This window comes from Saccopteryx leptura, chromosome 7 (genome assembly GCF_036850995.1).
Source record: "Saccopteryx leptura isolate mSacLep1 chromosome 7, mSacLep1_pri_phased_curated, whole genome shotgun sequence".
Taxonomy (NCBI): domain Eukaryota; kingdom Metazoa; phylum Chordata; class Mammalia; order Chiroptera; family Emballonuridae; genus Saccopteryx; species Saccopteryx leptura.
This window is the reverse complement of record NC_089509.1, coordinates 37,448,869-37,463,364: the sequence shown is the minus strand read 5'-3', so window position 1 is coordinate 37,463,364 and position 14,496 is coordinate 37,448,869. Positions and strand designations below refer to the sequence as shown.

Sequence of the window (14,496 nt, the reverse complement as noted above, 5' to 3'; positions counted from 1 at the left end):
TTTTACTACATATCAGGACTTTGAGAAGTGGCTTAACCATAAATAATCTGTTTTAATGCTACTTAATAGTTATATAGAAAGGCATAGATGTATCAGAGAGCCTTATGTTCAAGAAATTTGAAAGGTAGTTATATACATGTGAAAAATAACTAAATTATAAGTGACAAATATGGATAAGGGGTACAAAGACTATATGCCAGGAGAGAGAGGTAAGTACAGACTGAGCTGGTGAAGGCAAAGGTAGAATTCTTAGACTGGAATGTATTCAAGAGGTAAAGAAAGTTTAAGACCTGTTTGTTGAAAAGTGAATATGCCTGGAGGAGGGAACGGTTTGGATATCAGTTGGGCTGAACTATAAGACTAGAAATTTATATGGAGATAGAGAATAGCTTTAGTAGGATAAGGATGGGGGCAGGGGTGAAGAGTCACAGAGTGGAGTTCATTTAGGTCTGTGAGAGAAAAACATTGTATCTTGGGTATTGCTCTCAGTGGGTCTTGTCCTCTAGTTAATATTATGATATAGTTGGGGGAAAGAGACTAAGAAGAAGAGCATATATTTATGTTTATATATATATTTTGTAGACTAAAGAGACAAAGAATCTTTATAGCTAACTAGGTCTAAGGATGCAAAGTAGATTTTTGGAACAGAAGTCTTACAAGTAGCAAAAAGGAAGAATTTTTCTGCTGTGTTCTTTCTGCACGTCATTCTCAAAAGTCTGTTAAAGAATTGGTTGATGATTCAGAATCCTGGACATCTCTGTCTTCCATGCCTTTAAATTTAAGTATGACCTTTTTTAGTCCTCACTGTGCCTGAATAGCCACCACCATTCAAACACAATGAGTAGTAAGAGAGGACTTAATATGCGTTCCTAGAACTATACCCGTTGTCTTTGTTCCCTTTCCTCACCAGTAGTTATCATGGCTTCTTGCTACCATTTCTCTTGTAGCTCTACGCCTATAGTGATGATAACACTTCTCACTGAGTAAGAACCAACTCAACTAGCAGGGGAGACATATGTGAAGAAGTAATTACAATACAATATGAGAAGTGCTATCACTTATACTCAGGAAGCTATAGCAGCACCAAGACAGACCTCCTAGTTTAATGGTAAAGGCAGAGAAAGGTTTAAAGGCTTCTCAGAGGATATAAAATCTGGCATGGGTTTGAAGGTTTAAGCCAGGGGTCAGGAACCTTTTTGGCTGAGAGAGCCATGAATGCCACATATTTTAAAATGTAATTCTGTGAGAGCCATACAATATGTTTAACACTAAGTACAAGTAAATGTGTGCATTTTATGTAAGACCAACACTTTTACAGTACAATAAGTCTGAATTCTTTTTAATAACATTGTTATGCTGTTGCTAACCAATGACAAATAAAGTACTTCTTACCATTAATGCGACTTCTGGTGCTGCATGGTTTTGTTGATGGCTTTATAGTCTGGTTGATACGAAGTGAGGTTAAGCTTCATGCAGGCGTTGAGACTTCGATCCTTTAAATGTGATTGTAGGTTGGTCTTAACGTTCTTTAGATGTGAGAAAGACTGCTCACATGCATACATAGAGCCAAACATAGTCAGTGCAGCAATACTCACGCTGCAGTGTGTGGTGTGTGATGGGAAGCGCTTTCCAAATTTTGACAATCAGCTGGTCCGCGGGTTGGAAGTTTTTTCATTTCTCCCCACTTGTGTTTGCTCGCCAACTCTGCTTGCTGTCGTGCAAGTCTTTCCAAATCTTCATTCAGTGACTTGAACTTATTCACCCACATGTCTGAGGCCTTCAGGTCAACAGCGTGTAGCTTAAAATCTCTGACGGAGACACCGGGGATGTAACTCAGGTCGGTGCTGTCCACTGCACACTCGTGTGGATGGGTGATGAACTTAAAAAGACGAGTGCGCTCACGAAATTCTCCAAAGCACGCTTTGAATGACTGCAGGAGATTAGATGTGCAGCCCGCTAGCTGCTGGAGATTAAGATGTTGAGCAGGGTCACTTGCTGTGCATGCATCTTTAAACTCTCCCAGTTTTTCAAAGTGTAGTAAACAACCTGTTTCAATGTTGGCGATGAAGAGTTCCAGCTTGTTTTCAAATGCAAACACTGCTTGTTGAAGGGATAAGACTGTATTTCCAACGCCTTGCATTTTCACATTGAGCTGTTTCAGATGTTCAGTCATGTCTACAAGATAGTAGAACTTCAGGAGCTACTCAGTGTTAGCTAACTCAGGATGCTCGACATTTTTCATTTCAAGAAAAGTCCGGATTTCACTCAGACAAGCCGCAAAACAGCTGAGCACCTTCCCTCTTGACAACCAACGCACATTGCTGTGCAGAAGCATACCAGGATAATTATTCCCAACTTCATTCAGCAGTGTTTTAAACTGGTGATCATTTAAAGCTCAGGCAACAATAAAGTTGACCACCCGAATGAGCAGCGACATCACCTCACCAAGCTGCTCGCCACACATCTGAGCACACAGCTCCTCCTGATGTAGGATGCAGTGAAAACTTAGGATGGGTCTCTTTTCATGTTCACGAAGAAGCGCTATGAATCCTCTGCTTTTCCCCACCATGCACGGAGCACCATCAGTACACACCGAAAAAAGTTTATCCATCGGTAGATTTTTTTCTTTAGCGAACTCAGTGAAAGACTTGAATACATCCTCCCCGCTTGTTGTCTCTTTCATAGGCAAAACAGCAAGACTTTCCTCAGGTAGTGTGTCACCGACAGCATACCTTGCAATCTTGCTGAACTAGGATAAATGGCTTACGTCTGTTGACTCATCCAAAGCGAGAGAAAAGAATGGTGCTGCATTTCTGTCCTTCACTTGTGTTGCCTCAATTTGATTTGCCATCATGATGGTACGATTGTGAACAGTTCTTGCCAACAGAGGCATGTCTTTTATTCGTTTGATTATCTTGTCTTTATCTGAAAAGTCGTCAAAAGTTAATTGGCAACATGAAGCATGAATGTTTTGGCATACTCCCCATCTGTGAATGGCTTTCCGTTTCTCACAATTGCTAAAGCACCAGCAAAGCTAGCCGAATTCCAGTCACCTTGTTGGGTCCAAGCACGGAGTTGCTGCTGACTAGCTTGCACTCTGCACAGTAGCTCTTGACATGCTTTCTTCCTGCTGTCCCCCACTGGATATTTCAATGCAAATATATATAGTATGGTGTGTGTCAAGTGCCACTTTATATTTGACCGTTTCATCAATGCAATTTTATCATTGCTTATTAGAAACACTGCAGAACATGCTCTCTCCACAAAGGCGAATTCCTCTGTCCATTCTTGCTATAAAGTACTATACTCCTCATCTTTTTTTCTTTTAGCCATCTTCTTCGTCAAAAGGGTTTCTGTAATTAGCTAGCTGACTACTTGATTAAAAGGAGGGAAGTTTACTTCCTGACCTCACAACAACCCGTGTACGTTACTCATTATCCAATAAAAATTTGGTGTTGTCCCAGAGGACAGCTGTGATTGGCTCCAGCCACCCGCAGCCATGAACATGAGCAGTAGGAATTGGATTGTAATACATGAGAATGTTTTATATTTTTAACGTTATTATTTTTTAATTTAAGATTTGTCTGCGAGTCAGATGTAGCCATCAAAAGAGCCACATCTGGCTCGCGAGCCATAGGTTCCCGACCCCTGGTTTAAGCAGATACTCTTCAGGAGGAAAAGGAAATTAGACAAGTCTCTGACTCACTCACTCTTTCTAAAGTCAATAAAGTAAACATTAAAACAAACAACCCATCAGCAGATACTGGACAGTTTAGATAAGGAAGTGCAATCAGGAAAGATTCTTTTAATATTACTTTTTCTTGAATCACTTTTTGTTTTTCAAGTACAGTTGACATACAGTATTATAATAGTGTCAGGTGTACAAACCAATGATTAGACATTATATAACTTAAGTGATCGATCATCCTGATAAGTCTCATACTCATCTGACACCATTCATATTGACTACATTCCCTATGCTGTAATTTATATCCCAATGACTATTCTGTAACAACTAAATTATACTTCCTAATCCCTCCATCTTTTTTTTTTTTTATAATAATTTTATTTTTTTAATGGGGTGACATCAATAAATCAGGATACATATATTCAAAGATAACAAGTCCAGGTTATCTTGTCGTTCAATTATGTTGCATACCCATCACCCAGAGTCAGATTGTCCTCTGTCACCTTCTATCTTGTTTTCTTTGTGCCCCTCCCCCTCCCCCTTTCCCTCTCCCATTCCCCCCTCCCCCCCGTAACCACCACACTCTTATCAATGTCTCTTATTTTCACTTTTATGTCCCACCTACATATGGAATAATGCAGTTCCTGGTTTTTTCTGATTTACTTATTTTGCTTCGTATCATGTTATCAAGATCCCACCATTTTGCTGTAAATGTTCTGATGTCATCATTTCTTATGGCTGAGTAGTATTCCATAGTGTATATGTGCCACATCTTCTTTATCCAGTCATCTATTGACGGGCTTTTTGGTTGTTTCCATGTCCTGGCCACTGTGAACAATGCTGCAATAAACATGGGGCTGCATGTGTCTTTACGTATCAACGTTTCTGAGTTTTTGGGGTATATACCCAGTAGAGGGATTGCTGGGTCATAAGATAATTCTATTTTCAGTTTTTTGAGGAACCACCATACTTTCTTCCATAATGGTTGTACTACTTTACATTCCCACCAACAGTGGATGAGGGTTCCTTTTTCTCCACAGCCTCTCCAACATTTGCTATTACCTGTCTTGCTAATAGCTAATCGAACAGGTGTGAGGTGGTATTTCATTGCAGTTTTGATTTGCATTTCTCTAATAGCTAAAGAAGATGAGCATCTTTTCATATATCTGTTGGCCATTTGTATTTCTTCCTGGGAGAAGTGTCTGTTCATATCCTCTTCCCATTTTTTTATTGGATTGTTTGTTTGTTTGTTGTTGAGTTTTATGAGTTCTTTGTATATTTTGGATATTAGGCCCTTATCTGAGCTGTTGTTTGAAAATATCATTTCCCATTTAGTTGGCTTTCTGTTTATTTTGTTATCAGTTTCTCTTTCTGAGCAAAAACTTCTTAGTCTGATGTAGTCCCATTCATTAATTTTTGCCTTCACTTCTCTTGCCTGTGGAGTCAAATTCATAAAATGCTCTTTAAAACCCAGGTCCAGCCTGACCTGTGGTGGCGCAGTGGATAAAGCATCGACCTGGAAATGCTGAGGTCGCGGGTTCAAGACCCTGGGCTTACCTGGCCAAGGCACATATGGGAGTTGATGCTTCCTGCTCCTCCCCACCTTCTCTCTCTGTCTCTCTCTCCCCCTTCCTCTCTCCTCTCTAAAAAATGAATAAATTAAAAAAATTTTTTTTTAAAAACCCAGGTCCATGAGTTGAGTACCTATGTCTTCTTCTATGTACTTAATTGTTTCAGGTCTTATGTTTAGATCTTTGATCCATTTTGAGTTAATTTTTGTACAGGGGGACAAACTGTAGTCCAGTTTCATTATTTTGCATGTGGCTTTCCAGTTTTCCCAGCACCATTTATTGAAGAGGCTTTCTTTTCTCCATTGTGTGTTGTTGCCTCCATCTTTTTTACCCATCCCTTCAACACCCCTTGTACCTGGCAACTGTCAAAATGGTCTCTGTATCTACGAACTTGTTTCTATTCTGCTTGTTCATTTATTTTGTGTTTTAGATTCAATTGTTGCTAGATATGTATTTATTGCCATTTTATTGTGGGGTTTTTTGGGGGGTTTTTTGAGAGAGAGTGAGATCAACAGACAGGGACAGACAGACAGGAAGGTAGAGCGATGAGAAGCATCAACTCAAAGTTCTGGCACCTTAGTTGTTCATTGATTGCTTTCTCATATGTGCCTTGACCAGGAGGCTCCAGCCGAGCCAGTGACCCCTTGCTCAAGCCAGCAACCTTTGGGCTCAAGCCAGTGACCATGCGGTCATGTCTTATGATTCGGCACTCAAATCGGCGACTCCATGCACATGTGGGTGAGCCCATGCTCATGCGGCAACCTTGGGATTTTGAACCTGGGTCCTCAGCATCCCAGGCTGATGCTTCATCCTGTGCACCCCCCCTCCACCTGGTCAGGCTGTTGTTCATATTTTTTATCTTTACTTATTATTTTTAAAGAAGACTCTTTAACATTTCATGTATTACTGGTTTGGTGGTGATGAACTCCTTCAGTTTTTCCTTGTCTGGGAAGCTCTTTATCTGTCCTTTGATTTTAAATAACTTTGCTGAGTAGATTAACTTGGTTTTAGGTCCTTGCTTTTCATTACTGGGTATTTCTTGCCACTTCCTTCTGGCTTACAAAGTTTCTGTTGAGAAATCAGCTGACAGTCTTATGGGAGCTCCCTTGTAGTTAACTAACTGCTTTTCCCTTGCTGCTTTTAACAGTCTGTCTTTTATCTTTAATCTAATTGTGATGTGTATGGGCTTCTTTGGGTTCATCTTTTTTGGGATTTTGCACTTCTTAGACTTGTATGTTTTATTTCCTTCACCAGGTTAGGGAAATTTTCTGTCATTTTTTTTATATTTTAAATTTTTTATTTTTTATTTTTTTCTGAAGTGGGAAGCAGGGAGGCAGACAGACTCCCACATGCGCCCAACCGGGATCCACTCGGCATGCCCACAAGGGGGTGATGCTCTGCCCATCTGGGGCGTTGCTCAGTTGCAACTGTAGCCATTCTAGCGCCTGAGGAGGAGGAGGCCATGGAGCCGTCCTCAGCGCCCAGGCCAACTTTGCTCCAATGAAGCCTTGACTGCAGGAGGGGAAGAAAGAGATAGAGAGAAAGGAGAGAAGGAAGGGTAGAGAAGCAGATAGGCACTTCTCTTATGTGCTCTGGCTAGGAATCGAACTCAGGACATCCACATGCCGAGCCGACACTCTACTGCTTCTGTCAGTTTTTTAAATAGGTTTTCTTTTCTTTTTAGTTTTTTATTCAGTGAGAGGAAGGGAGGCAGAGAGACAGACTCTCTCGTGCGCCCTGACTGGGATCCACCTAGCGAGCCCACTAGGGAGTGATGCTCTGCCCATCTGGGGCATTGCTCTGTTGCTCAGCAACTGAGTTCTTCTTAACGCCTGAGGTGAGGCCATGAAGCCATCCTCAGCACTGGAGGCCAATTCACTCCAATCGAGCCATGGCTGCGGGAGGGGAAGACAGAGAAACAAAGAGAGAAGAAGCAAGAGGGGGGGTGGAGAAGCAGATGGGTGCTTCTCTTGTGTGCCCTGACTGGGAATCAAACCTGGGACTTCCACATGCTGGGCCGATGCTCTACTACTGAACCAACCAGCTAGGGCCTCTATATCCTTTTTTATGCTTATCACTTTGTTGATGTTCTAAGTTCCTTTAGCATCCTTATTACCAGTGTTTTGAACTCTCTTGATAGATTGTTTGCCTCCATTTTGTTTAGTTCTAGTCTATCGAAAGTTTTCTGTTCTTTTATTTGGGACATATTTCTTTGTCTCTGCATTCTGGCTGCTTCCCTGTGTTTGTTTCTATGTATTAGGTAGAACAGCTATGTCTCCCAAACTTGGAGAGTGGCTTTGTCTAGTAGACGTCCTTTAGGGCCCAGTGGCATAGCCTCCCCAGTCACCTGAGATGGTGTTGCAGGTGTGTTCCTGTGTGGGTTGTGTGAACTATGCTGTTGTAGGTGAGCCATCACTGGGAGGGACGATGCCCAGGCTGATCAGGTTTGAAGGCTGGTTGCCACTAGAGCAGAAGAGGTGCTGTTCAGGAGTTGACCCTACAAAGTAGGACTTGCTTCAGTGGAACTTGGGTGCTCACTGAGTTCGCCGTTCAAGCGTGTCATTTGTAGAGATGTTAGGGATGTACTCTGGAGTGGTCTGAAGCTGTCCACCAGGTATGCTGGCTCTGGGACCTTCCGGCAGATGCAAGGTCAGCCACTTCCTGTGCCCTACCTGGGGCCATCCAGCATGAGCTACATGGTGATATTCACATGGCTACTACTTGTACTGGGCTTGGAGGTGCCAGGAGAGGCCGCACTGTGAACCAAGGCCAGATGCTGCTAGTGCCGGGTCTGGGGCCACTTAGCAAGAGGTATAGGTAGGCTATGCAGAGGCCAGTTGCTGCTTGTTTGAGAGATTTTAGAAAAGTCCAAAGCATAAGGCAAGATAGGCCCTTTGTATGGAAAGGCCACAGCTTGGGTGGGCCCACAAGTTGGGTGGGGCTGAGTCTCAGGGGATCACCTGGGCAGGGGAACAGTGTGAGCAGGTTGATAGAGACTCAGATAGGCACTCACCAGCCAGCTTTATGGGTCTCAGAAGGGACCAGTGGCCTCTGCCAGCACTTTGTCTGACGGAAAGGTGCCCTCCCCAGCTCTTGCCCTGATGCCTAACAAACCAGATTCTCCCTGTATATCTCTGGTTCCTTTCACGCTGCTTCCCCAGTGCTGGAGGTCAGAGGGAGTGAGTCTGAGGAAGTTCATGCCTGGGTCTTTTAAGAGCTGCCTGGGCTGCAGCAGCTCTGTCTCGCTCAGCCACGATTCCCACTGGCTTACAGCCAGGAGTCATGGGGACCTCTCTTCCTGGCTCTGAAACTGTGGACTAGGGGTCCTGGTCTGGGGAGAACCCTCCAGAGCCAAGGTATCCTTCCGCATGTGGGTGTGGGACAAGCCCGTTCCATGGCTCAGCCTCTCCTACCAGTCTCCATGTGGCTTCTTTTTTAAATTCGTAGTTGTAGGACTTTATTCAACCACATTTCAGGCAGTTCTAAATGATGGTTGTTTTATATATATATTTTTTATTTATTTTTACAGAGACAGAGAGTAAGTCAGAGAGAGGGATAGATAGGGACAGACAGACAGGAACGGAGAGAGATGAGAAGCATCAATCATTAGTTTTTCATTGCGCATTGCAACACCCTAGTTGTTCATTGATTGCTTTCTCATATGTGCCTTGACCGCGGGCCTTCAGCAGACCGAGTAACACCTTGCTGGAGCCAGCGACCTTGGGTTCAAGTTGGTGGGCTTTTTTGCTCAAACCAGATGAGCCCACGCTCAAGCTGGCGACCTCGGGGTCTCGAACCTGGGTCCTCTGCATCCCAGTCTGACGCTCTATCCACTGCGCCATCGCCTGGTCAGGCATAAATGATGGTTGTTTTATAGTTTAATTGAAATTTTGATGTGGTTGTGGGAGGATTTGAGTACTGCATTTACCTCTGCCGTCATCTTAACCGGAAGTCAGATTCTTATTTAAGTACTTTCTGTATGCCGAGTTCTGTGTCAGATACTAAGACTTATGCAATATATAAGCCAGTTCATGTTTTTGAGTTTATGTTTTCTTGAAAATTCTGATGTAAAGAACTTTACTGAGGAATAAAATAGAAATAGAATCAGGGTTGCAAGGAATAGCTGTCAGAGGGAAGGGGAAGAGGGCACAGGATCAAAGAGGTGTGAAGGGATTAGCCAGATGATATATATATAACACATAGGTACAGCCAGCAGGGTAGCAAGTCCCAGAGGGAAAGTGGGGATAGAGGTCGGGAAGGGAGGACGAGGGGTGAAATGGGGATGGAAAGAGACTTTGCAGTGGGGGATAGAGGTCGGGACGGGAGGACAGGGGGTGAAATGGGGATGGAAAGAGACTTTGCAGTGGGGGGTAGAGGTCGGGACGGGAGGACAGGGGGTGAAATGGGGATGGAAAGAGACTTTGCATGGGGCGGGGGGCAGTCGATAGGGTGTGTTCTATGGAGGGGGACACTTGAAACCATGTCAACACAATAAATTAAAAATGTAAAAAAAAGAGCACTTTCAAATGAAATTCACCAGTTAATATCAGTTTTATTTTAAATTAACATGAGTAATTAGAGAACTGTTTTCTTTGGAAGGGTAATTGAGTTTTTTTCTTTTTTTAATCATTTTTAAATTTTTCAGTTACAGTCGACATACATTATTAGTTTCAGGTGTATAAGTCAGCGATTACACATTAGAAAGCTTTGTAAGTGATCATCCTGCTAAGTCTTGTACCCATTTTGTACATTTACAGACTGTCTCAGCTTCTGCCAAGAATGGTACGTCATCAAACAAACACAAAGAAGATGAAGACATAGCTAAAGGTAAGTCATCAAATACATGTAACTTAGTGTTACTGGAAACAGAACAATTTATTGAAAGAAAAATTATAATAAAACTGGCTACACTTCTAGTATTTTACTTCAAATCTAGTCACTAGTTGGGTCTGAAAAGTAAGGAAAATAATTGACATAAGATTAATATTAATACATTATCTTTGTCAATAATATGTATTTAATGTCCTACTTTTGGAGAGCTTACATTTCACCTTTCTTTAATAATAAAGTTATGAGTCAAGCACAGAAGTATATGTTCAGACTTCTGTATGGAAAGCTACCCATATTATAATGTCACAAGCTGTTTGCTATAGAAATAATAGCTGCTGTATATGACAGACTGTTATAATCAGGAATGAGCAAAACCTTTATTTTTAAAAATGTCATGATTTTCTGCCCCTCAAGAAAGTTAACTGCTTGGATTCTAATTGGACAAATAAAATACTCACTTGATTTGTTCTTATTATTATATTACCTAATATTTTCTCTTAAACTTTTAAAAATCAGAATTAATTCAGGCCACCTTTTTTTGCATTTTAATTTTTCATACTAGCTATTGAATTATCCTTGCAAGAGCAGAAGCAACAGCACACAGAAACAAAATCCTTATATCCTTCTGCCGAAGTTCAGTTAAATAATAAAGGTGCAAGAAAAGTGAGAGCTTTATATGATTTTGAAGCCGTTGAGGACAATGAACTTACCTTTAAACATGGTGAAATTATTATTGTTTTGGATGACAGGTATGTTTTAAATCTTTCTTTCTAGAATATTTTGAAGTTAAGGATAATATCCTTAATTTAGAATCTTGGATATGCAGCTCTATGACTTTGGTGTATCATAGAACTTTTTCATATCTTAATTACTTTTTTCTAAAATAAAACTAAAAAAAGTTAGACTCTGTAACGTGATTTTCATTGTCAAGTTTTGTTTTACTTTCTATTTTGTATAAAAGATGTATTAAATGATGGTTGTTGATTATCACAGTTGGGAAACAAATATTGAGTCATCTGAATTCATTTACATTGGGAATTTGAAATCCAAAATTACTGGCAAATCAATTTTAGGAAGAAATAATAGCTGTATTACCTTTGATCAAAGCAACCAAAAGCTATGCTTGGCTCCTCCCTAATTCAATTTTAAAAACCAATTCGATACTCAGCTGTCCCTCACAACTTCTCTATCATTTAAGTTGTAATGAAGAATAGATTTATCAATATTGGGCCTAAGTTTAGTCTTTTTTTTTTTTACAGTGACATAGAGTCAGAGAGAGGGATAGATAGGGACAGACAGACAGGAACGGAGAGAGATGAGAAGCATCAATCATTAGTTTTTCGTTGTGACACCTTAGTTGTTCATTGATTGCTTTCTCATATGTGCCTTGACTGTGGGGCTACAGCAAATGGAGTAACCCCTTGCTCGAGCCAGCGACCTCGGGTCCAAGCTGGCGGGCTTTTGTTCAAACCAGATGAGCCCGTGCTCAAGCTGGCGACCTCGGGGTCTCAAACCTAGGTCCTCCGCATCCCAGTCTGATGCTCTATCCACTGTGCCACCACCCAGTCAGGCCTAAGTTTAGTCTTTACTTTTAGAAGAAGTTGATTAGCCTGACCTGTGGTGGCACAGTAAATAAAGCATCAGCCTGGAATCCTGAATTTGCTGGTTCAAAACCCTGGGCTTGCCTGGCCAAGGCACATATGAAAGTTGATGCTTCTTGCTCTTGCCCTCTTACCTCCTTCCCTCCCTCCCTCCCTCCTTCCCTCCCTCCCTCCCTCCTTCCCTCCCTCCCTCCCTCTCTCCCTCCCTCCCTCCCTCTCTCTCTCTCCCTCTCTCCCTCCCTCCCTCCCTCTCTCCCTCTCTCCCTCTCTCCCTCCCTCCCTCCTTCCCTCCCTCCCTCCTTCCCTCCCTCCCTCCCTCCTTCCCTCCCTCCCTCCTTCCCTCCCTCCCTCCCTCTCTCCCTCCCTCCCTCCCTCCCTCCCTCCCTCTCTCCCTCCCTCCTCCTTTCCCTCCTTCCTCCTTTCCCTCCCTCCTTCTTTCCCTTCCTCTCTTCCTCCCTCCCTTTCCTCTCTTTCTAAAAATGAATAAAAAAATGTAAAAAGAAAATTTTTTTTTAAAGATTGCAAATGCATTGGTGTGCATTATAAATAGCTTAGTAAGGATAGTTGGTCTAGGATATTTTAACCCTTTAAGTAGTGAGTTATTTTCATGCTCGCTGACCCCCGGAGTTGAGTTTTTTTAAAAAATGAAATTAGTTCCAGTTACACTTTTATTAACCTAAAATCATGTGTTTGTTTGATAACCAGTTTATGGAAACAAGAAGAACATACATTGGCCTCTTTTTAATGTTGCCTTACCCATGTACGGTGGTACTCTGGGTGGTCAGGAGGCACAAGGACGTACAAGAACGTTTGTACTACTCAAAGGGTTAAATGGATAAATACACAAAAATGGTTTTACTGTGCATCGGTAAATATTGAGAAACATATAATGGGCTCTGTTTATAATAAAAAAGGAATGAGGACACAGTTCTATTCTTCTAAAACCTAGAATAAAGAAAGGAAGTTAACATTACTGTACAGGTGATTGTGTGGAATGTGGAATGTGAATGGCATAAAAGAGGCATGTTGGTGTCCAGAGGGGAGCAGGTTCGCCTGCGGTGCGGGCGTCTGGGAAAGAAAAGGCTTATCCAGATTCCATTTCAGGTGAATTTTGATTTTGACAGGACAGGAAAAAATTTGCAATAATTGGTAATAGGAAAACGAAAGTCTCTTAGGCAGTCAAGATAATCCTGTGTTCACAGAAGTTTTTTGCCTTTTAAAAAATCAGCATTTGGAATGGAGCACATGACCCCTGAAGGAGAGGAGAATAAATAGCTATGAAGGTGAAGAGGTAATGTCTGAGAGGTCAGGCTTCTGAGTGGTTTTACTTAGAATATTCACAAAATAACCTAGCTTTACACTTCTGATACTCTTATACAATTATATTAAACACATTTATAAAATATATGAAAACTAAATAGTAGTTGCTCTGAGGTTCAAATTTTGAGCATTACTTTTATGTAATAAGAAATTTTTCTAAAGTAAATTGCTGCTCATGAGGTAAATACAGTACTGATGACTGGCACAGGTACGTCATCACTGTCCCAGCAGGTCTTTATTACCCTGTGTTGTGATAACTGAGTCCCTGAGTTTTCTCCCTTCCCCTTCCCCTTCCCTTTCCCTTTTCCCCTCCCCCTTCCCTTCCCCTTCCCCTTCCCCCTCCCCCTTCCCCTTCCTCTTCCCCTTCTTCCCCTTCTCCTTCCTCTTTCTCCATTCCCTTTCTCCATTTCACTCCTCCAATTCCATTCCATTTATTTTCAGTGAGAGGAGGGGAGGCAGAGACAGACTCCCACATGTGCTCTGACCAGGATCTACACAGCAAGCCCACTAGGGGCGATGCTTTGCCCATCTGGGGCATTGCTTCATTGCTTAGCAACCAAGCTCTTCTTAGTGCCTGAGGTGGAGGCCATGGAGCCTTTCTTTCTTTTTTTTTTTTTTTCAGAGACAGAGAATGAGTCAGAAAGAGGGATAGACAGGGACAAACAGGAACGGAGAGAGATGAGAAGCATCAGTCATTAGTTTTTCATTGCGCGTTGCAACACCTTAGTTGTTCATTGATTGCTTTCTCATATGTGCCTTGACCGCGGGCCTTCAGCAGACCGAGTAGCCCCTTGTTGGAGCCAGCGACCTTGGGTCCAAGCTGGTAGGCTTTTGCTCAAACCAGATGAGCCCGTGCTCAAGCTGGTGACCTCGGGGTCTCGAACCTGGGTCTTCTGCATCCCAGTCCGACGCTCTATCCACTGCGCCACCGCCTGGTCAGGCCATGGAGTTTTTCTTAGTGTCCAGGGCCAACTTGCTCAAATTGAGCCATGATTGTAGGAGGGGAAGAGAAAGAGAAGCAAGATGGGGAGAGGTAGAGAAACAGATGGGCGCTTCTCCTGTGTGCCCTGACTGGGAATCCAACCTGGGACATCCACACACTGGGTGATGCTCTATCACTGAACCAACTGGCCAGGGCCCCCTCCCCTCCCCTCCCCTCCCCTCCCCTCCCCTCCCCTCCCCTCCCCTCCCCTCCCCTCCCCTCCCCTCCCCTCCCCTCGCCCTCTTTTCTCTCTCTCTCCCTCTCCCTCTTTCTCCTTTTCGTTTTCTTTCTTTTCTTTTCCTTTCCTTTTCTTTCTTTCTCTTTCTTTTTTTATTTCTTAGGAGATAGACTCATGCATACACCCTGACCAGTATCCACCCAGTGACCCCAGTCTGGGGCCTATTCTCTGCCCATCTGGCACCATGTTTGCAACTGAGCTATTTTGATCACTTGAGGTGCAGGCTCCAAGGAGCTCTGTCCTCAGTGCCTGTGGCCAATGTGCTT

The 14,496-nt window shown here is 42.7% G+C and overlaps 1 protein-coding gene across 4 annotated transcripts in view; it reads left to right on the top strand.

Moving 5' to 3' along the window:
- Positions 1-14,496, top strand: part of STAM2 (signal transducing adaptor molecule 2) — a 61,662-nt gene that overhangs the window by 27,330 nt on the left and 19,836 nt on the right. For all 4 annotated transcript variants that reach the window (XM_066345416.1, XM_066345415.1, XM_066345419.1 and 1 more), the window contains 2 exons: positions 10,017-10,086; positions 10,652-10,838. In XM_066345416.1, the coding sequence (XP_066201513.1) occupies positions 10,017-10,086; positions 10,652-10,838 (257 nt within the window). The remainder of the gene's footprint in view (positions 1-10,016; positions 10,087-10,651; positions 10,839-14,496) is intronic.